This window comes from Dermacentor albipictus, chromosome 8, assembly GCF_038994185.2.
Source record: "Dermacentor albipictus isolate Rhodes 1998 colony chromosome 8, USDA_Dalb.pri_finalv2, whole genome shotgun sequence".
Taxonomy (NCBI): domain Eukaryota; kingdom Metazoa; phylum Arthropoda; class Arachnida; order Ixodida; family Ixodidae; genus Dermacentor; species Dermacentor albipictus.
The window spans coordinates 74591556-74615030 of NC_091828.1; the positions used below are offsets into that span (position 1 = coordinate 74591556).

General features: G+C 46.9%; 2 protein-coding genes across 3 annotated transcripts in view; one reads left to right on the forward strand and one right to left on the reverse strand.

Annotated features, from left to right (window-relative positions):
- LOC135921835 (sodium-dependent glucose transporter 1A-like) overlaps positions 1-8563 on the forward strand; it is a 33853-nt gene extending 25290 nt beyond the window's left edge. For both annotated transcript variants that reach the window (XM_065456195.1, XM_065456205.1), the window contains exon 5: positions 4195-8563. In XM_065456195.1, coding sequence (XP_065312267.1) covers positions 4195-5258 — 1064 coding nt within the window. In that variant the 3' untranslated portion in view covers positions 5259-8563. The remainder of the gene's footprint in view (positions 1-4194) is intronic.
- A 150-nt stretch (positions 8564-8713) lies between these two features.
- The window catches only part of LOC135921840 (uncharacterized), a 39368-nt gene continuing 24606 nt past the window's right edge, over positions 8714-23475 (reverse strand). The window contains exons 9-12 of the mRNA XM_065456217.1: positions 19242-19377; positions 16144-16329; positions 11788-11913; positions 8714-9137 (exon numbers count right to left, since the gene is read on the reverse strand). Of these exons, the coding sequence (XP_065312289.1) occupies positions 8922-9137; positions 11788-11913; positions 16144-16329; positions 19242-19377 (664 nt within the window). The 3' untranslated portion in view covers positions 8714-8921. The remainder of the gene's footprint in view (positions 9138-11787; positions 11914-16143; positions 16330-19241; positions 19378-23475) is intronic.

Here is a 23475-nt window from a genome sequence, read left to right on the forward strand (position 1 = left end):
GGCACTGCACCTTCAAGAAGTATGTATTGATGAGAAAAATTGGAGCAAGTGTATGTATGTGACATTCTGCTCCACTCTTGTGGATGGGAGGCAAAAATAGGGACGGTAGAGGCAGATAGGAATTCGGTAGAGAGTAGAAAATAAACTTATCGCATGTGTCCATGCAGATGGCTTCGCTGTGCTGCCTGGCAGACGATAGATCACCTGGCGCTCGTCCAACTTAACCGTACGACTAGTCCGCCGTCGACGTATACGAGTGTAACAAGTCGCGTTGAAAAATGGGGCTCGGGGTAATTGTCGACAAGCCTTTGCAAGGTTAAGTCTGCCTGTAGACTTCGCCATCATCGGCCTCCTCCTCCGCGCAAGCTTTTTAGTGCCGGATGTTCTTCTAGTCAAAATTATAGCCTATTCCCTAAGCGATTACAGTTTACGGAATACTGCAACCATGGCCGCAGCACTAGACGATAGCAGCGCCGATAGAGACACCTGGTGACGCTTTGTTGAAGCACATCGCGTTAGGCACGTTCTTAAGTAAAAAAAAGTACTATAATTTATTAGTGGCTCGCGCAGCCGCAGGAACCATTATTTTTTACAACTGCAGCAGCATGCCGAAAACAGTCATTGCAAATTTAGCTTTGCATATCCTAGCTGAACACAGCACAACGATATGGTGCCAAGTGGACTCCGAGTCACCGGTGTCGCAGTTTTGCGTAACGATAAGAATTCGTGGACGAATAATTTATCTTGTCTGCATACGTATTACCATTTGTGCAAATATTACGGTGAATCAGAAAGTCCTTGCTCCTATCTTTTATTAGCCAAAATAAGGTACATACAGGTAATGACAAATACACTTATTGTTCTACGTTAATTACACTATTATTCTACATAGTCCCCACACCGGTTCACACCATTTGTCCCATCGCAGCACTAAAATTGAGATGCCCCGGCGCCATGTTGTCGTCAGACAGCGACGCGCGCGGCCTCCCCGAACGCTCATTCTCATGCAAGTCTTCGCGGCATTTTGCGAACTCACAACACCACCACCTCATACTTCTCAAAGCAAGATACATTTCCCCATACGTGGGCTGCATTCGCCTGTGAATTTCGATAGGAGTTCGCATTTTGCTCTATAGAAAACGAATTACACTTCGTTGCTCGTACGCCGAGGACGTATAAAGCACAACCGCTATCTTTAACAACTGGCTGCAGCGCCGTGCCGCGGAGCCAGCGGCAGATAAGGCGCGGTCGGTCCAAGAAACGTCCACCTCTGGGAATGGATATGATGGATATGTTAACCTCGCATTTACAGCCGTAGTGTGGCTAAAAAAAAATAGGGCCAGAGACTTTCCAAGGTAAATGTACCTGGTAGCGAAGCTTCCATAGGAGCCCATACGTTCAAAACATGGTGGTCCATCGGCGGTCCATGGGGCTTAGCGCCATCTGTATGTGGTGGGAACACTTCCGGCGGAAGAAAAAATAATGTGACGCCATGTCCGTTAAAAGCAGAAGTGACGTCATTCTGTTTTCGAAGGCGCGAAAGTTGTTTTGTTGTTCTTTCTTTGGAGCTATATATTCAAATGCCCCGCCATTCGACTTGATGGGCGTTTCGAGCTTTCAGCGTGGAAAGCGATGCAGGAAAAGGCCAGCCGTACGGTTGTCGATATCGCATCCCTGCACAGAACATACTTTCTTTGGAGGCCGACGAAAGCTTTAGGTGTAGAGTGTTGATCCTGTTGTCGGATGCCAAGCCCGTCGGCCAGCGCAGTCGCACGAAAACAACTACACAATTATCTGGCGGTCGTAACTCACTGCTTTTGACTGAACAGATTAAAATGCAATGAAGCTACCCCCGTCACCAAATTCAGACAAACTTCGACAAGCAAGAAAGCGTAAACTGTGAGGGGGGCGTATTTCAACAGGTGATACGAGTGCGCCTTTCTGCCCATTTCAAGACGTGCATTGCATTGCGAGTGATAGTGGCGTCAACGCCCCCTGTAGCGATTGGCGCTGAAAAAAAATGCATTTATTAATAATAATAAAATTAAACTTGTATTTTCTTAACTCTTCACGAGTATTTAAAATGGACTAGGAATTTTATTTTCGTTGAATGAATCTAACTGTGTCTCGTTTGAATTAAAAAACGCGTTTTTCTTTCCAAATGTTTGTTCCCTCCAAACATAGTCGCGCTTCAATCGCTGCTCCCATAACCCCCCATACTGATGTCGATGACAATCTGTACTGAACCGCTTTTCGCCCGAAGCTTCGCGACCTATTTGTATCGACCTTGGACTTTCTGGTTCGCCCTCGTATAACAGAATACCAGAGACACGGATAAGAGGCAGCAACGCTGGGAGCAACATTTTGCGGCGCTTTGTTCATCCGCAACATATTCGAAGCGTTTTGTGGTTGCATGACTGTTCTCGTCGAAATGAAACTATATATTGCTGCGATAGCAATTATATGAACATTCCCGGCGAATTTTCAACGTCGTCGTCGCCATCGGCGTGGGCGTCGGCATGCGTGTGGTGCTTCATATGCCCTATGTTCTTCGATATGGTATATAGACGTCATAGTATTGAAATATCAAAAGTTGTTCTTACCAGGTGTTATGGTCTTGACTGATTTATTCTTCCGAATTTGTGCAATTGCAGAGGACAAATAATAGGCACAAAATATTTTATTCGCAGTGGGTTCCTTATAACCTAACCGACTTGAACAATGCAAAACAATAAACGGGCTCACAATCTCACAGTGATGCAGTTTCACTGGTACCGGCACCAATGCTCTTTACGGGTCTAATAGTTCACTGAGCGCCAACTAGTGTCGACCGCCCCCTGTCGGTCTCGTCCAGTCGCACATCGTGCAGGTGCGACGGGACGATACCGACTGCCGGGAATCTCGCCTGCAACGCCACTGGTGGCGCTCATGATGGTAGCATTCTGAGACGCCTGGTAGCTGCCAGGGCACTGTTCCTTCTGCCCAGTACAAGTTTCCTTGCACGCTGCTTCGAGCCCTGTCGCACCCACGTATGGTTAGAAGACCACCCGAGGAGTTCTAGAGCAAAGCTAAACCTTGATATCAATGCCAATGTTTCACCTTGTGGGCGAAACTGCCAGACTATTTAATGATTATGGTGTTGCCGGTGTCTTTACGCCACCAGCTAAGTAGCACATACGTCTATCGTAGCAGTAATGCTTCAGTGCGCTCTGGTTGTAAATGAGCGACACAAGCAGCTGCCGCCAACTGCGATGCTCCAGAGTCATATGTACACTTCAGGCTCTGAGCAGCTCATACCTATGGGCCCTGTATTCGATGAATGGTAATACATGTACGGAAAGGATCATTACTAAAGTTTATGCTATCGTTATTTACGCTGGTATGTTAGTATTAGTGTGCAAAGTTCTGGGACAACCACGGTCGACGAGATCGAACATTGCAAGACTGCAACGGCACGCGTGATCTCGCACTCCATGCTACAGCCAATATTGACTATTTGCTGAGGGACAATGTTTAACTACGGAAAAGGTGGATTCTCTAGGCAGCATTTGGACGTGTGCGTGCTTTGCACCATACTTTAACCTTGGTTTTCCTACGCACGTTTTCGCTTAGTATAGCTTGTCAGCACAATTTCATTGTTGCTGCAGCAACTGCAGCGTGCTATTTCTGTTCCCATATGTTGTACTTCAGGTATGAGTCACTTGCAATTGCTTTCGTTTTAAGAACCCTATACTTCATGGTCCTGCCATTGGCATTCGCTTAGTGGTATATTTAGCCCGCAATTCACACAGTGGATTGCATGTTCCCAAAGTCTCGTGTCGAAGCAATTGGACAGTAACATTACGGCATGAGGTAGATAAGAAACTTAACTCCCACTTAGCGGGGAACAACACAAGTATTTCCTTTAGAGCTTCAAGCATTGTTCATGACGTCTTACTTGCTCTGTCAGATCGTCCTCCTATACTTATCACGTAGCTGCAGGTGGTGTTATTTATTTTATTGGCCAAAATTGCTGGTGTGCGTCACTTCCTCACATCATTGTTTCCCGTTTGCAGCACCTTCATGCATGCAGTCCACCGGAGATCGCTGCAAGTGTTGCAAGGCAACACTCGCAGTTGTGTTGTAAATTATTTGACATGATATGTGAGAGTATACGTTCCTTTTGAAAGCTTAATATCATACAATCTCGCGCAGGAGCCAACGTCTGGATCATCAACATGTGGCCAGAGGACAGCAGTCCAGCGCTTCACATTTTTCACTTCGCATTTGCCGTTGGCTCGCTGGTGGCTCCTCTCATAGTCAAGCCATTTCTATCTCGAGGAGGCGCCGACAACTCAAACTTTCTACGGGAAGCGGCCAACCTGAGCTATAGCTTTGAACCGACACCCAACGAGACTGGCAACCAATCCTCCGCAGTCAGTACTCTGTCCGACGAAGGGGCTGTTGAGGGGTCGGGCGAAAGCACAGTGTACTACGCGTTTGCGATTGTCAGCGCGTTCTACTTGTTTCTGGTCCTCTCGATGGCACTTCTTTACTGCGTAGACAACTCTGACTTCAGACGGCGGCCAGCGAGAGGACCGAACGGAAGTGAGGCGAAAGCGAGCGAAAAACGGGAAGGCGTCCGCTACAGCCGGATCTCGTTGGCGCTGCTGAGTGTTTTCGAGTGCGTATACGTCGCACTCGAATGCACGACATCTCAAATGCTGACCACCTTTGCAGTCAAGAGCGACCTGCACTTTTCCAAACCGGACGCATCTCGGGTAGTCGCAGTGTACTTCTTTTTCTTCGCAGCGAGCAGACTGGTCGCGGCGATAGTGGCCATGAAAGTGTCTTCATTGGTCACGCTTATCTTCACGCATGCTGTTCTCGTGGCCACGTCAGCAGCCATGACGGTGTGGTGCTCCAGTAACGCGCTCGTGCTCTGGGTGGGCAGCGCAATCACGGGATTTGGCCAAGGACCCATCAAGGCCGCGGTCGTCGCGTGGACTGCTGAATACATTAGCATTAGCAACAAAATGATGTCTGTGGTCGTGGTCACGGGCAGCATCGGCAACCTCGCGCCGGCACTTCTCGTTGGACAGTTTATTGACCGCAATCCCGATTCTTTCCTGTACGTGACCCTGGGTGCTGTTTTGCTGTCTGTAGTCATATTTCTAGTCATGTATGCTTACATGAGCAGGAGGCGACATTTAAAGTCACACGCCGACGTTCAAATCACTGCAGGTGCGGAGAAATCAGGGGACATGCCTTTGCTTTAGCATTCTGCTAAATATGCGATTTCGTTAGATACTTACAGCTCTTAGAATGCGCCTCATGTGTTTACACGTAAATACTAATATTTATACTTCGGCGAGCGAAACACAACGAGAAATCATATCTCTGAAGCATTCATAAAACACTGCACGTGCATGCTTTGTACGCACACAAAAAATAAAGTTGTATTTCATTCGATTGACAGAATGAATCCGGTTAGGGAGAACGTCTTAAAGCCTCTGCATATAAGAAGCACTGCCTTCAACGTCGCCCTGTATAGCGCGTGACCGCGGACTATCCAATGCAGAACGCGCAATACCGTCACCCGTCACTGGGAGTGCGCCACCAAGAGAAAAGAAGAGAAAAAAGAGGGTAGAAGGACTCGCAACGTAAACGTGCCGCGGTCCCTCAGCTACGATATGGGAGAAGGCAGGAAAAGAAAGTTGCTTGCGGACGCTAAAAATGTGGCACAAAGAGATAGCGTCAATGCTGGCGTCGGTCCTCGCCTCCTAGAAGACATAGCAACGCGGCATTTTGATTCATGCTGTCTCCTCTAATAATTAAACAATTTGAAAAAAATATTTCGATGAGACTCTTCCCTAGACGGCTCTGAATAAATTCCAGTATAGTGGCTGGAAATTCAAGCGCAGCGAAATGACGAAGCTATTAGCACCTACGCCTTGACCGAAACTCATCTACGAGATTTAGAGCTACCACCTGTTATTGGCAATTTTGTATGGGAGGGTTGCGAATGTCTGGGTCAAGAAAAGGTAGAGGTGCTGGCATGCTTATAAGGTGAAGTAGGAAGTAGGCAAAGGGTAAGATAGACACGTGAGGAGCATTTATGGATGGGCTGCACATGGAAAGGAAAGAACACGTGGCAAGGAGTAGCTTATCTATGGACCGGTATATAGTGATAGCAGAGATCAAAATTGAAAATTACAAACGTTATTAATGAGTCCATAAAATCAGGCCAGGTGATATCAGTAGAAGATATGAATGCGCACATGGAATATCTAGACGGATATGCTGATTACATTGGTTCTTTAGTGTTGGATCTTGCGAGGAAGAGAACCTTGTAGTATTTAACAGATAAAGTAACTGCCTTTGGCAGGTAACGTGGCAATACGAAAACAGGCACTTAAGTATCGACTACGCTGAGTCTCGTAAACGGTTTACGAATGACTAGACCAAAGGACGATAGATAAACACGGAATTGCCTGGGTAGCAATCATAAGTGTACATCCTTGACTTTTGGGAGGCATACCGACACAACAAAACCTAAGTGAAAAGAAAAGTAGCGGAAATAGCAAAGGAAGCGTAGAGAAAAAAGGGGAGGCCCTTCCTACAGCAGTCTGGAATTACACGGAACTCGTAGAGGTAATGCAACAGGAGATAAGACAAGCAAGGGTAAAAAATTGTTGGAGTGGAAAGAAAAAAACCCTGCAAGTGGTGGAACAAGGAAATGAAGCAAGCTATGGAACAGCATAAGCAGGCGTCAAGGCATCATCGAGAAGTTAGAACGTTGGGTTTACATGAAGAGGTACTGCTTAGATGGAAGAAGCATCCGGAAAAGAAAAGGGAGGCGAGCGAACAAGTGCAACGAAAAAAAAATGTACAAGTGAAAGTCAGCTGCATGACATTCGCAAAAAAAAGAGACAAAAACACACCAACAAGATTGTTGAACCATGCAAGAGCACTCAAGAGCTCCAGCTAAAAATACGCGAACAACTTTAACGGATGAAGACGCGAACATCTTTTAAGGAGACGACGCGCTGCGGTGCATCAGAGACGTTATTATGGATAACTTGCGCAAGAAAAATAGTGTAGTCCAGACTTAAACAGACTTAGCAACAGTGAAGCCTGAGAAATCAATATTTTGCGTAGAGAGCTTTTACTCTAAAAAAGTAGAAGAAAATTTTTCCAATAACACGGCCGCTGAACCCAATAAAAATCCCAATACAGCTAATCAGAAAGATGGGTCCAAAGAACAGGGCACTGCTAATTAATCCCATGGAGCAAGTGATTAAAATTTGGAAAATTCCGTTAATGTTGCGTAAAAACAGGATGAACTTTAAGGACGTAACTGATAAGGATAAGACGAGCTCGTACAGGCAAGTTACAGTAACGTCTTTGATATATAAAATAGGAATGTGAGCCATAAAATTAGAGCTGTCGAAGCGGGTGGAGAAAAAGCATATACTTGGGGAGCTACACAATGGGATCAAGCCAGGGAGACGCTTAGAGGATAATATATTTGTACTAACGCAGTGCGCAGAGACTTCAATAACTCAGAACACACCTTTAAAGGTAACATTTCTAGATATTTAGGGAGCTCACGACAACGTAATCAGAGAATAAAGAGACCAGTAATGACAGGATATCAATTCAGCAAGAAGACATACCCATCGTCAAGCAATATGAACACCCGGGTGTATACATAAACGAAGAAAAGACCCGCTCAAGCGTCCAACAAAGTAGGCTAAAACTGAAAGGTAAGTGGAATGCGACAATAATGAAAGACATAGCCACTTTGTGGCTACAATACGAGGTGGTGTGAGGAACTTGGGAATAGTGTAATACTGCCAGTGCTAACGACCGCAAATGCAATATTGTGCTATAAAACAGAAACCTTGTCAGGTTTTAAGGTTAACTATAGGGTGGTCGGCCGACTGGCTTTGGGGAACCCCGGTAAAATCACAAGTGAGGCAGAGCAAGTAGACATGAGTTGGGCTTCTTTTGAAGTATGAGAAGCGCAGAGAAAGATTAGTTGTGAAGAGAGACTGCAAGGAACACGGATGAAAAGATATGGCTGGCTGAATTGCATAAACATCTGTGCCTTAAAAGCGTGAGCACGGAATGAAGGAAAAGGTCGACATTTGGCAACTAAGTACAAGGCAATTGAAAGTGAAAATATACAACCAATCGTAAAAAAATAAGGTGAGAGAAACAGGGAAAACGGTAAATTGGATGCAAAGGGCAGAAACAGGAAAGTACCATGGAGATTTACAAAAACGGCAATAAAGAATTCGCGGTGCGAATACGATCAGATTACAACACAATCGCAAATGATGACAATCTAAAAGCGCAAACGAATACCAAACCAAGCTAACTAAATAAGCGCGAGCGAGAGCTGACGCGAGCAGACGATAATACGAAACGAGCTGTCCGGCTGACACCACATACGAGTACGCATCGAGCGGGTCCGCATGACACCAGCCTCCCGCGCGAACGTCACTGAAGGGGCCGCTCTCATTGGTGTCCGCCGTTCGCGGTTCACGTCCTTTCATCTCCTGCTCCTGCGTTCGCTCTTACGTCTTTCGCTGCGCTCGTTCGCTCGGTTATGACGCCGCCGACGCCGACGCTCGCTGCAGGAACGGGCGTCTGATGGCCGTGCTCTAAAACGACATGACCGTGCGTATTCCGCTTAATTACACGTGTCGACTATAAAGCCATTGCATTAGCAGCAGGAAAACAAATTTAAGAACTTTCAAAAAGGTGAAAGCACAATGATAGATGCTACAAGGGCGACAGTGAATTGAAAATAGAGGATCCATGCAAGAACAGTCCAGACACCAGGTTTTCCGCGTTCAGCAGAGGTGAGAGCACTCGCTGTCGTTGCATCGCAGACGAGAGTCGCTCGCAGAGCTAAAGAGGGCCCGCCAACCCTAAAAGTCGTCGCCGATCACCAAGCAGTCTGCCTCGTCCTCTTTGGTGCGGAAGCCATAGTGGAAGAACTCGCTCAGCACACGCACCATCTTCACCCTGCTGTACGCGCCGAACCAGTTGGCGAACGAACAAACGTCCTCGTGGTCATCCCAGTCCAAGTCGTACGCGGCCAGACTGTACGGGACGTTAGTACTGTTCCGCTTGATTCTACACAGCTGCAGAAAAAAATAAAGAGTGTCGTTGGCTTGGACTTGCAAAACGAACGTAAGCGGTCTCCTAAAGGGCATTGCAAACATGAGCTTATGCGCATCAATATCTCGCGTATTGCAAGCTTAAACAATGCAGCATGCGAGGAACAAGTCGCACAAGCTCTGAGATCTCTGAGAAACAGTAAACGTCTCACTAACTGTGCGCACGCGCGTTAGCCCCTGCAAATGATGCTTTGCTATTACAATTCATCGGAAGTGGCCCGCCGAGTACATTTTGCTTGTCGAAAAAGATGTTATTGCGGTACTAAGATGGCACCGAAGAATATCTACACTTGAGTAGACTAGACTAACCCCCGAGCGGTCGTATATGCCACCGCATGCTAAGTTTTCTACGCTACCAAAACTCGAACGCTGCTGGAGCGGTTTCGCACTCGGGACTCGACTATATACGCGTGGCATATCTCGGCGCTACGGCACTGTTTCCTGTACGTATCGCAGACGCAAAATGTATGCGCTAACGCCTCTTGTAAATGGCAGCGGCGGCAATCAAGGCCCCGAGAACAGCCCTGGGGAACTATAACGTAAAGCTATTTTAATCTTCTTGTATTAGAATTCTGCCGCTAGCCCTCCTGATTAGTCGAAACTTTTTCGGGCAAGCCCCACTTCGCCCGTCTGTCGCGCGACGTCCCGAAAAGCGCGAGAACTCCCCATCATCTATGACGTGTACGCATCGATTATGCAACATTACGCAAAACAAAAGTTATGATTTCGTATCTACGCCTTTCTCGCCATTAGCGCACCTCTATTAGTCAAAAAGTTTTCGGGCTGCGCCCACTTACCCTGTCTGTGTCACACGACGTTGCAAAAACCCGAAAACTCACCACGTAAAAGTAGCGTGTACGTATTAAAGATGCATTAATATGCCGAACAATATATAACTTCTTTTTTTCTGAATAGCCGAAGACTGCCCGTCCTGAAAGGAATAGAAGATCGCTGTCCGCCTATCACTCTGGCACTGGCTACTCGGAGCTGCAGGGCAGGATGAATTTATTTGTTTATAACAAAAGTTTTTGACGTGACAGTATAACGTTGTCGAGCATTTTCAGCGCGTATACGACATCGCTCAGCCAACTCTTCTTTGCCGAAGGCCAATTTTAGCGGCATTTTTAACCTTTTGTTCCACGCTGCCTCAATTTTTGACCACCGACCGCAAGCTAAGCAAGTGGGCACCGATAATCGCAGACGCCGGCAGCACCTTCCTCATCCTGTTATCTAGTTTCACTGCGCTAGCCCAACCGGAAGCTTCTCCACTTCTGCGCGTTCCTACGCCTCTTATCAGCCAATTAGATAAGAACCTGTCAATGTAGGCGATGTCATTCGCTTTGAAAGCAAACAAAAGAGACCTCCTATAAACGAGGCGAGCGTTTGATTCAGCTATTCAGGCAACGCTGCGAGTCAATTACGTAAGCTTGATGTCAATCGATTAGAATAAAAACATATTGGAATAGTTTTGCGTTTAAGGCCCCTGATTACGACTGCTGCCATATACCAAAGACGCTAGGCTATCGAATATATCTTGTGCTGCCCGACGCACTGAAAGGAGCGACGGATTTTAGCCTCTTATCTGGCAAGCATCGATAAGGATTTTGAGTCTTTGGTCCCACCCGAGATATACAAATAACAGTACGCGTCATGCCGTTTTTTTACACGTCACACGACTAGCCTCAAGACCTTTAATGTGCTGTGGTATTGGTCAATACCATCACTGCACTAATGTTCTCATCGTCCCCATCCTCTACCATTTACCTTTTCTCTTTCCTGAGTGCAGCATAGAAGGTTATAACGCACAAACTCAGGCCAAGTTTCTGTAAATAAATCCCGCAACTACTACTAATCTTCGGCCCACCGGTTTTCTACTCTAGACGTTACAGGACCCACGGAGTTCTCGTTAATTCCTTCGATCTCAACTTCAACATTAGCTAAACTCGTGCACTCTCTAGCCCACACAGCCATCTTCCTGTCTAATAACGGCAGACGTATCATATTTTCCCACTCATATCAAGGTGCATGCGTGTCCAAGTTTCAAGCGCTGCTTGATGGTAGAAGGCACGCATTTCACACTGTTTATGCACGTATTTTAATCGGCAAGTTATCAGTTGTCAAATCAGAGCGCCTCCAAGATGCGTTGCGACCCGTTTTTCTTTTTCTTTGTGTTCGGGAAATTTACTTATGATTCGAAGTCTTTGTGTCCCCAACGCCTACGCTAATGTATCTCGTGGACATAGTTATATCACGAAATCTCAAAATGTTGCTTATTTGCGAGGCTATATAATATTATATTAACCCATTGCATATTAATCTTCAAACGCGCCCTCAGGCTTTGCGGGTAAAGGACCTGGATCATTTGTTGGAAGTCATCTCTAGTGTTGCAGGAGGTCATCTGTAACGAAAAGGTTGCTGAAATATTTACTAAAATATACGTCTGATTCTTTCTCCTTAGCTTCGCGATTATCTAAGGAGGACGGCAGTTTTCAGCCGGAACACGGACTGCGCGAACCATGCATATATTTGCCTTTTTTTTGCCTAATCTCTTCACCCTCGCTTACTCTGAAACACGTAAGACATCACAGTGGTCCATCCCACGAAACAACCTCACCTTTTCTCGAAGGCTTCCTTCTGTGTCCCACAACAAGAGACGCCCGTCTTCGTATCGGTACCTGAAGTGGTACGTCGAGTTGTAACGCTCTCTGTAGAAGAAAAAGTCTCCTGGGTAGCCACACACCTGCAATGATGTTAAACACTGCCTTCACGAAGGAACTAACGACGTCCGTGAAGAACAGACGCAATACAAGCGGTGACCCAAGAGCCTATGGTGGCGGTGGACCGAAGACAATAGCAAAAGGAAACAAACTATACAGGTTGTCTTGAGCCCAATTTTTAAAAATGAAAGGCAATCCGAACGCCAGTTGAACCGAATGCATAATACTGGCAGTGGCCTAGGGTTGCTCATGTTATTTTTTTATTTTCCCCTTAACTAACGGATTAGTTATGTTTAATTAATCAACTTTTTAAGTATTGGCTGCATACGCCAAGTGTGATACGCAAACTTGTAGAGCACCTTGAGAAACCTCTCAATTAATTGTTTCCAACACGATATATTTCACGTGGTCCTTTCTACCGCGTTCCAAAGAAATCGTTGTTATAGTGTTGTTGTTTTTTACTTTACCCATCGCCGATTCCACGTCTTCATAGAAGCTTTCGACTTCCTGGTTATCATGACTAGATGTACGGGCGTAGACCTGTACGACCTTCAATTTGTACCTCTTATTAAATTTCGCAACAAGACCTGCCACCCTCTCGTTAATGTTATAGATTTCCTGTATGTTACCAGCTATATCCTTATTAATCAGGAATCTGACTCCTAGTTCTCATATCGCCGCTAGGCCCCGGTAGATCAGGATGTGCCCGCTTTTTAGCACTGGACATCCTTCATTCGTCCTCCTAACCTAACTGAGCCCTATTATGTCCCATTTAAGGCCCGCTAATTCTTCCAATAGCACTGCTAGACTCGCCTCACTAGATAACGTTCTAGCGTTAAACGTTGGCAGGTTCACATTCAAATGGCGGCCTGTCCGGATCCAGAGATTCTTAGCTCCCTCTGCAGCGTCACAGGTCTGACCGCCACCGCGGTGTTGCTTCGCAGCCGCTGGCGACTGAGGGCCGGCGTTTGATTGTTGTATTCATATAGGAGGTTGTGGCCAAGAACTGCCCCAGGGTGGCCAATCCTGCTCTGGTGAGGGAGTGCGTTACCGGTTCTGGTCACCGGTATCAGGCCGCTGTCCAAGCCTGTTTATGCAATTTTATCAACACTCGGATTTTTTTTCTTTTTAGTCCGGTGGAAAATTGCACGGCACCGGGATTCGAACCACGGTCCTCTTGCACGCAATGTGGATGCTGTACCTCTACGCCATCACTGCAGTACTTAAGAAGAGGCAGCTTCATCCGTACCACGTGCAGCTGCACCAGATGTTGGAGCCCCACGATTTCCAAAATCAAAAGGACTTTGCAAACTGGATTATAATCAAGACGAAAGAGGATCCAGACTTTGTCAACAAAATACTTGGGACCAATGAAGCTACCTTCTCGCGTAATGCGCAAGTGAACATCAACAACGCTCACTATTGGAGCGACGAATACCCTCATGGGGTTTTGAAGACACATCACCAGTATCAGTGGTCAGTTAATGTGTGGTATGGAATTTACGGCGGCACTATCATTGGCCCCATGTTTTTTGATAACACGCTTACAGGCAAAAGATACGTCAACGACATCCTTGATGGGGCGCTTGAGGATATTTTTTTACGAAGTTCCATTGGCTAGGATCAAGGATATCTTGTATCAGCATGATGGTGCTCCCGCGTACGGCAGCAGCAGAGCTTGCAAATGGCTGCATTAAGTATTCCCGCAGCAGTGGTTTGGACGGCATGGGCCCATTGCTTGGCCGGCATGGTCGCCAGATTTAACTCTCCTCGATTTCGTTATCTGGGGCTACGTCAAGGATCAAGTATACCGGACACCAACCAGAACATCAGAGAACCTAAAGGAAAATTATAAGACAAGTCCACAACTCCATCCCTGATACCATGATCAAGAACGCCTCGGAAAATGTGCCTGTGAGATGCCAAATGTGCACTGCAGCCGGATGGTGACCCCTTCAACACGCATTATAGTCAAAGGCCGTTTTTTGGATTGAAGGTCACTGGAAAATCATTCCGGCGGCCCTAACACCGCCTCCCCACCCAACCCCATTACACTCCGTCGGCAGGCTGCCAGCTCTTGCCCATTTCAAGCATCAAAAAATGAAGGATTGTTATGCTCTTGTTCTCTTTCGTCTCCTTAGACGCTTTAACCCTTTAACGCTTCGGCACGGCTCGGCCAGCTGCACGCATTTGCGCCGTCATGCGATAAAAGATGTATGCCCTGATACCTACACCAGACATAATGCCCTGTCGTGGGCCAGTATCGCTGCAGTCGACCTTGTTCATTGTGTCAGCGATACAGCTATCGTATTATATTCCGCAGAAATGTGCTTCATCATGAGTATGATCAACGTGGTCAAGTATGTTATCATGACCACGTTGTTCTGTCACACCTTGGCTCCCTGCGCATGAGCGGAAGTTGTATTTTCTTCTATACGTACGTTTGTTCAGGCTGTCATTAAACAGTTGGTAGTTTGACGCTTCACTGTCTCCCTTTCTTCTGTCCCTTTTCAAGAAATGTATTTTGCGCCACAAAGTATACCTAGGAAATCTAAACACCAACTTGCCCAAGAAGAAGTCCTTTTGTTCATCCATCGCACGCTTGAGAGCAGCACAATAACAGTGCGCAATCGCCCCGTCACGTGGTATTTTTTCATATTTCGCTGGCTTTCTTTGGAACGCGGAAAAAAAAATGACCACGTGAGATATATTGTGTTGGAAAGAATTTATTGAGAAGTTTCTGAAGGTGCTCTGCAACTTTGCGTATCACACTAGCGGTCGGCAGCCAATACTTAAAAGATTCATTAATTAAACATAACTAACCCATTAGTTAAGGGAAAATTAAAAAAAATAGCCTGTGCATCTCTAGGCCAGTGCCAACATTATACATTTGGTTCAACTCGCGTCCGGAGTGCCTTTCATTCTTAAAACCTTGGCTCAAGTTATGTGGCACAACCTGTATAAGGCATGAAATCCAGGGAGAACAGGGGGAAGGCGGGAGGTGGAAATACAAGACGACGAGGAAAACGAGAACAAGGTAAAAGCGGCAGCCAACGCTTAGGCAAGTGTACTTGTCTTTTTCAAGGCGACATATATATCAAGGCGACATAAACACATGTCGCCTTGAAAAAGACAAGTTAACTTGTTGAAACGTTAACTCCCGCTTTTACCTTCTTCTCGTTTTGCTCGTCATAAATAGGGCGTGTATTCCTCGATATAAAACAATAAATGACGATCAAAGATGTGTGCTCTCTGATTCTTGCATTAAAAATTTCGTACAAACCGAAAAGCAACTTATTTCTGAAAATTTAAGAAATGACTTGCTCCGCGATCAGGCATTCCAGTTGTTGTTTTCGGGCATTGTGCAAAAATCATCGGCACGCAGCAGCCGAGACTCCTTAATGCTTATTGGAATGCCATCAGGCTCCCGGTGTTGTACCCGGATGCTGGAAAGATCTCATGCGTTTCTCGAAGAGCTGCCTATATCTCTAAACGCGTGAACTACAAGGCTCTGCAAAATATATACGCCACGTGGCTTTTGTTGATTAGATCAACGCAACGCCTCGTCATGCTCCGCCCTCGTCATTCTTGCAACAGCAGAAGAAGGCGAACCCAACGGGCTACACGCTTTGACTCGTTCGTTTAAAATGATTAATTGTATAAAAGCGTGCAAATACAACACATTCAGAGATCCAGGAAGGCCTTCGGCGTTGCGTACTGCCCGCTCCGCGTGCCTGTTCAGCCTTTCGAAGCTCTATATACGCCCGATCGAACGCGATATTCGGCGTATATCGATTCAGCTCTGATCATTCGAATAAAACACCAACCATACGGAACGTACTTCGCACACATTTCTGGCAACCGCGTTCTAATAAAACCATGCTGGGCAAATGTGAACGATGCCCTAAAACCTGCCACGTTCTTTTCTTCTCTTTTCTTTTCTTTTGTTCCTTTTTTTTCTTTTTTATTGGCACCTAGAGGGGTTCCTGACGCGCTGTACCGCTAGAGCGATTGCGGTACTCATTTGATTCATCTTGTTTTTTGTACACGAATTTGCGCAACCGAGACCATACTGGTTAGCATGCAGTTCTATTCACAAGCTGACAGATTCGTGACTCTATAGCCGAGAAATCCTGTATAAGATACAACTAACCCCTGGCACCTGCTGCACTACCCTATGCGCCCTCGGTTTCCTTATATTCCACGTGCCTCGCTTACGATGCGTCTCGTTGCCAGCGAGCGTTCGTGCTTACTTGTTCGTAGGCCACAAACGGCAGCGTGGTGCTGAAATTAGCCTCCCGGAACATCGCATCAGCGCCGTCCTGATGATCGTGCAAGCTCTTGAGGTAGTACGTGTAGGCCGACATCGACACAGAGAGAGACAGCGCAGCAGGAATGCGCATGCGCGACAGCTCTTTTAGGGACTTGACCGCCTCGCCCTGCAACAAAAGAGTGCCGCAAACAGCTGCCGTCATCCCTTCAACGGCACGCAACGCGTCAAAAAGCACTGAGCTCGCACAAAGACCAGCCGCCGTGGGTAAGCTTGACAGCCAATTTCGAGAGTCGATGGTTTTCACTAGGGATACTTCTAGACAGCACACACGTGGCGTCCTGCGTACACAAGCACACTTAATCTATCTTTTCCTCGACTCCATGTCCGACCGGATTGGCACAGAGATTAAGTGGTGGTGGTGGTGGTGGTGGTGGTGGTGGTGGTGGTGGTGATGTTGAAGCAGGCGGGGTTAGCCTGGCATACAAAGCCGGCAATTGTTCCGCCTGATCCTCCGTCGAGTTGAGATCAGGGGTGTGTCACCAGCTGTCGATGAGCCCCGTGTCTTGCAGGAAGGCTATCAGCAGTCGTTGCGCTCTCTTCCTGAATGCCGCGGGCCTTCCGGGGAAAACAACGTCCTCAAAGGTCCTGTGCGTGAGACCGCTTTTTTGTAGCTTGTCGACCATCGCTTTTCTTTCTGTGTCAAACTGCGGGCATAGCCAAATGAAATGTTCGATGTCGCCAATGTCACCACAGAAAGCACAGAGTGGGGAAGCGTGAAGCCCAGTCTTGAATAACCAAGCTGGGGTGTACGCGGAGTCGGTCCTGACGCGGTATGAAAGCGTCGCTTGTTCGCGTGTAAATCCATGAGTCACACAGGGTTCGTGTGGATTCTTGTGCATCTCTCTAAAGTGAAGGCGGATTGCACCCTTAGAGTTTTGAAAAGGTTTTGGAGCTTTCACTTTTGGGACACATGTCAGCGCTAGGCGTGCAAGGGCATATATAAGCATCTCATTTCAGTCAGTACGGGTAGTACTTGGCAAGTGCCCTCAGGCTCCTCCTTTTTGGGGGCATCTGCGTCTTGCTCTAAGGAACGAAGGTATTAAATCCACATTTCGCGATAACAAAGGTATTAAATCCACCATTTCGCAATAACGTTTCGCGAAACCATCATATGACATCGTTTAGCATAAGAGAGCCATGGTTCCTTAGCGAAGCTATGGCGTGAGCTGGACCATTGTAAATACCAACCCGGGCTTGCGAGGACACACAGTTCGAGCTCGGTCAGAACTCGCAACCGCTCCAGCAGGCGGCGACAGGACGCGCTTTGGATTCTTTTGGTCTCCATTTCGGTAAATATAGAAGGGAATCACCATTTTATAGCGTCCTTCTCACAGTGGCAAAATGACCCGACGTGATGCCTTATAGCGGCTACGGCATTGCACTGCTAAGGCAATCTTTACAATTCATGTATTTTCAGCGAAACTAAAAAAAGAACACTCGCCGCCCTGCTGTTTGGCACTCCGAATTGGCACGTTTTTGGCTCGTAAGCGCAATAAAGCAATCATTATTCTGTGTTCATTTCACCACAGAAATTCCGGCAGTTGCACTTGAAGTGACAATCTGAAAACATAGGCTTTATCAAACCATTTAGAAAAAGACTTTACGTAAAGGTATGTGTATATATATATATATATATATATATATATATATATATATATATATATATATATATATATGTATATATATATATATATATATATATATATATATATATATATATATATATATATATATATATATATATATATATATATATATATATATATATGTTGCCTTTGTGGGTTAGAGCATATATCTATGATGTGATTATACATCAGTAAACGCTGTAGCAACCACTGTACAATTATTGTCAAAAATCCTAGTGTGTGTTCTGTACTGAGTGACGGCTGCCAAGTTGATGTTGCAAATCATTAGCCCTTAACTTTATGATAACACTGATGCGTCATCAAAAACATACGAAGATGTAACAGAAATTCGATAACCATTTTTTTAACGGTTCAGCGCACGACACGCTGCAAAAGACAGCTCCGAAACTAACTGCCCTCCTTTCAGAGGCAGAAAAAAACAATTAAACTATGCTGTATTACGTGGCAAAGCCACAATTGATTATGAAGCACGTCGTTGCAGGGAAATCTCGATTAATTTTGACCACCTGGAGTTATTTAACGTGGACCCAATGTACGGAACGCGAGCGCCTTTATGCATCCTGACTCCATCGAATTGCGGCCGCACCGGATTGGCATAGAGATCAATATAAGCATCTCATTTCAGTCAGTACGTGTAGTACTTGGCAAGTGCCCTCAGGCTCCTCCTTTTTTGGGACATCTGCGTCTTGCTCTAAGGAACGAAGGTATTAAATCCACATTTCGCGATAACATTTCGAGCCCACTACTTCGAGCCCAGCAAAGCGCGAGGCCGTAGCCACTGCGCTACAGCAGCGGGTAGCGGCAGGACAATTATACAACTAGCCCGGTCTCACACCTTATTGCACTTTATTTCCAGTTACGCGGGCCGTAACAACTCGGTTCTTGTGCACTGTCTAAACAGCGCTCGTCTTCGTCAGTGCTTTTTGTTTTTTTCACCGTCCTTTTGTCTCGCTTCGCGCTGTTTAACAACTATGCCGTACGCGCCTACCTTCGCGGCACCCTCTTTGCCGCCACCGGCGCCTCACGCGCGTTTTTCCGCTCCTGCAACCGTGCCATACAATGCGTGGCCTCCGAGATCGCGCCGCTGGCGCGCTGGTGGAATATCGGAGGCCACGTGTAACTCGTAACGCTTTGTTCTTTCGGGTGTCTGCTCCGCCTGGCCACCACGTTTCTTATTCAACCACCGCAGTCCAGCCGCTCCCCCTCCACCCCCCCCCCCCCCAAAAAAAAAGAAAAGCATGAAGTTCGTGTTTCTGGCGGCAACCAAAGTGATTGCTGAGAAGCGCGCACATCAATTCGAAAACAGCATAAAGCTTCGAGTTGAAGGAAGCATTCGCCAACTTCTCTCGTCAGACTGAATGCGAATACTTACAAGCGTCTGTACGACACCGCTGGCTTCCTTCTTGACAAATATATTGGTGGGCGCGGACACATGTTCCGGCGTGGGATTTTTTCCAAGGTACACGCGATGCCCGTGGACGATGATGAAGTCGGGCATCAGCACGTGTCTGCAAAACAGTATGTGTTCCGCAAAAGTGAACGGCGACTGAAGCGTTTGAAAGAGCAACAAGACTGGGTGTCCGCATTGAATAAGTTTATGCTGCCACGCGTCGTTGTGTCACTTTTTTGCCGGTATCCATTTTCACCTGATTATCGCCGGTATCGAGTTGTTGCTCACGTCATGAAGAAGACGAACACCACCACCACCAGCAGCGTCATCAAAACGACGCATCATGCAAAACGACGCTGAACTTGGGATACAGTGTGCTACCCGAAGTGAGTATTCTAGCAGCCTCTTGCTTTTAAATAAACCTATTGTCACTTGATGGAAGACCTGGTTCAACTGTCAAGCTTGAATGCAAAAGCTCCACGCCCGTACAGTGGTGCGCAGCCTTGTCTAGAGCGCGGCGACGGTGCTCTGCGGAGCAAATCAGCGCCACCTAACGTTACGCTCTGGGTTTGAGCTATGCGTCTCGTGCGCATGCGCAGCCAAAATAAAGCGGTGCTTGCTCGTGGGTTCTCGGCCTCAGTGCTTGCGCTTCAGTCCGCCAGGGCCGCGCTGAATGATGTGTAACAGCGGCCGGAAAACTAACGCGTTTCGCGCGAATCACGAGGCGGCTAGGCAATCAAGTGCAAGTGATATCGGGTGATCGCGCGTTTCTGAAGCATGTCCAAGTGATAGCGGGTGATCGCGCGTTTCAGGCGCAGACCAGGCTAAGAGTGCGAGAATTGGGCCTATATGGTTGTTTGGTGTCTATTCTCGTCGCCTACTTTCGTCGGCTGTCGCCCTCAGCTAAATACCCAGTGCAGATACACGCCGAAAGACATTATGGCCGCGGCGAGTGGTGCCTGCGCAGAAATGCGCGGTGATCTGCTATCACTCGCGCTTGCTTGCCTGGCCGTCTCGTTACACTCGTGAAACACGGCGGCATGGCGACGCCCTCGCCGTTGTCACAGCGTCACAATTGCAGGCAGCGCGTCCCTGGCGGCACGAGACGAACTCGCAAGGCGGGTGCTGGACAAGGACGCGATGAGCAGGCATGCCTCTGTTTCTGCCGCGCATGCGCGCGGGACGCATAACTCAAACCCAGAGTGCAACGTTAGGTGGCGCTGACTTACTCCGCAGAGCACCGTCGGCGCGCTCTAGACAAGGCTGCTCACCACTGTACGCTGCAACCCGCTACGCCTGACGATGCTACCACGACCTCGCCCCTGTCCGTCGTCTGCTCTGGGGTGTCGTCTGCTCTGGGGTGGCAGAGACGACAGTGATGTAGAGGACTCCTCATAAGAGCCCGTCTCGTCGTAAGCGTCCACAACCGATACGATATGACGCCACTAACAACGTGGTCGTGTGCCTTTCGGAGGTGGCTTATATATCCTCTGGTTTATTAAACACGATGCAGGTTTTACCAGGTAGTGCGCGTTAAAGGCCGCTCTCGTAGAAGTTCTAGTAAATAAACCTTCTTTCACAACATGCGCAAGATGCGCCTAGTGTGTCGCAAATTTCTTGAATGTGATCGCCGATTCTGCAGCGAAAGAGTCTTGTCTGATGACTTAACGCGCTTGACGGAAGTGCTATTGTACATTCTCGAATGTAAGCGAGCATCAGCAATGAAATGTATGGTTACACATATAAATAGCGGACGGATTTGGGCCCGTGAATTAAGTAAGATTGGACGACCCTGGCTGTGTTCGCCACTGCCGTTGTTCTTAGTGTTGTTTGTATTTCGGGGCACGGAGTTAGCCCAGTAGCTAGCCTTAACTCATAGTTTTGAGATTGTTTATTAATTCACCAATACTGGTAAAAATATTTGTATAAATCTAATGTTACATCACGTGGCCGAAAAGAAAATCATTTATTGTTACTTTGAGAAAATAAAGGGCCGGAGCTGGCCTTTCTTGAATTTCCCGGCCATAACATGAACGACGGGGCATCGGTATGATGCCACGAATTTCAACACGCTTGCCCGTATTGGCAAGCTTGTTGCTCGTATTTCTCGTATTTATTGCTCGTTTATTTTCTCGTATCGGCCATTTCGGCATGGAGAAATGATCTAGAAGCTGGATTCGTTGGCCTTTGGTTCCTTTAGAATTAGGTGCACAGCTTATTTAACGATAAATAACAAACTACGCCGGAGTAACCGCTATAGAAGTCCATTACGTCGCGGTGAGCTAGGTGCAGGAACTATAGCGTAGCGTCGCCATCCGTATTTTGTCCTTGCGTATTGTTTGCCAAGACGCCCCTCACAGTTAAGAGTGGTCGTCATGCTACTGCCCAAGTGCGATTTACTAATACAAGTTACTGTAAATTATTTCTACTCACTGGCCCTTATAAGGAGAACTAAGCTGACACTTTCATCATCATATTTCTTTTCTTTCTTTTTCTTTACTTCTTTTGCCTATTTTTTGTTCCTTGTTTGAGTGAAATGAAGGTCCTCGTCTTCGAAATCGAAAAGATTACCGTTTCGCCAGGAACGCAAGGCAGTGACGCGATAGCTGGCGTTGTATTCACAAATGCTTCTCGACTCGACTCTCGACTGGGAACACTGCTTCAGGCCGGTTTTACATTTCACAAATCAACCTCAGCTCTAAACGCTCCAGGGCCCTTAGCGCGTAAAGATGGCTGCCATGCGATCTGTCGCTCGCGTCGTCGGCTTCTGCAAATATATGCCAGTTGCCTTAGTAGCTTTTCTTTCGACAATGACCGACGCATTCCTAAAGGCTTCGTTTGACGGACTGCCTAAAATACCTTGAAGCGCTGCAGCGACAGTGTATTTCTACTAAGGTGCCGAGGCAAAACGGCCGTGCTGTTAACTGGACCGCCAGCTACAGTGCCTTTGTCAGTCGTTCTCTGTGCGCGAACCTGTTGACCTGTATTCGGATGTCCTTCGTGCAAGTGCTCCAAAACTACCATGTGGCCACGTTGCGGTAAGCACATGCTTTTCTCCTGGTTGATGTTTCGCTGCATCAGTTCAAGCACGGTACGAAAGATTTGGCAGACGTGGTAGACTTCGAACCACCGAAAAAGAACACATGATATCGAAAATTCCTGGCATCAGTGGGCGCGTTGTCTGCTTGTTAGATTGCTGAACGCGGACCTGGCTGCGCAGTCACCGGCATTTGTCCCGCTTGAGTGGCTTGTACTCGGGTAGGGCCGTCACTGACAACGCTAAACGAATGACGTCGAAGCGTACAGAAACAAGGCGACCTTGTCTATCAAAGAGCAGGTGCATTATTTTTACTTTGCGTAATCTTACTTTGTGTTTGCAACGGGTATTCCGGGAAAAACAAAAAAAGGGTACTGCAATTTCGTGTCAGAGGCACGTAGTCGATGGAATTGAAAGTCACAAGGAAAACATGCGTGAGTCCGGATACTTCATACTCGGTTTAATTATCCGACTGTAGCTGAATTAGATGGCTGTAGCCAAGCCCAACGAGGAAGTGGACAACCAAGCGCTTTCAAATTGAAATCCCAATACAGCAAAGGAATGATGTGACTATCAGATAATTGCCGTCAAAAAAAAAAAGCTGTAGCAGGTATTGCTCCTATAGTACAGGCAAGGTAGTAAGTGGTACCAGACATGTGTCGCATATCTTTGTTGCGAACATTCCTGCCATTGGTGTGTGCATTACCTTTGTGTTAGCGGTTTGTTGGTCTGGATGCGCAAGCGCGAGATACCACTTAAACATGTTTCTTTTCAAACGTAAATAAAAACAGCTTGAGCTCACAAAATCAATAGGAAAATTCGTGTTCTGGAACGAAAAAGAAGCTTTATTTTACTGCGAGAAGTAAAAATATAGCTAAAGGAAACGGATGTAGTACCCAAGATAGTTTGGATGGGCCTTAGCATCCTTGGATGCTCATCAGCAGTGTTTGTGCAGGAACCACGCCCACCAACACAAGCAGACAGTGCTTCCAACAATGCGTCGTGCATTGCGCTTGCACTCGTGCACAACTGGAGAGGGGCTCCAGTTAACCTGTCTTACTGCACTGCATATATGTCGTCGCACCATTGTATCTGAGACCTCTATCTCCTTCAGGACGACCTGCGAGCTCGGACATCATCGCCAAAAGCATTTTTGCTGCATGAATTTACCTTCGCGGA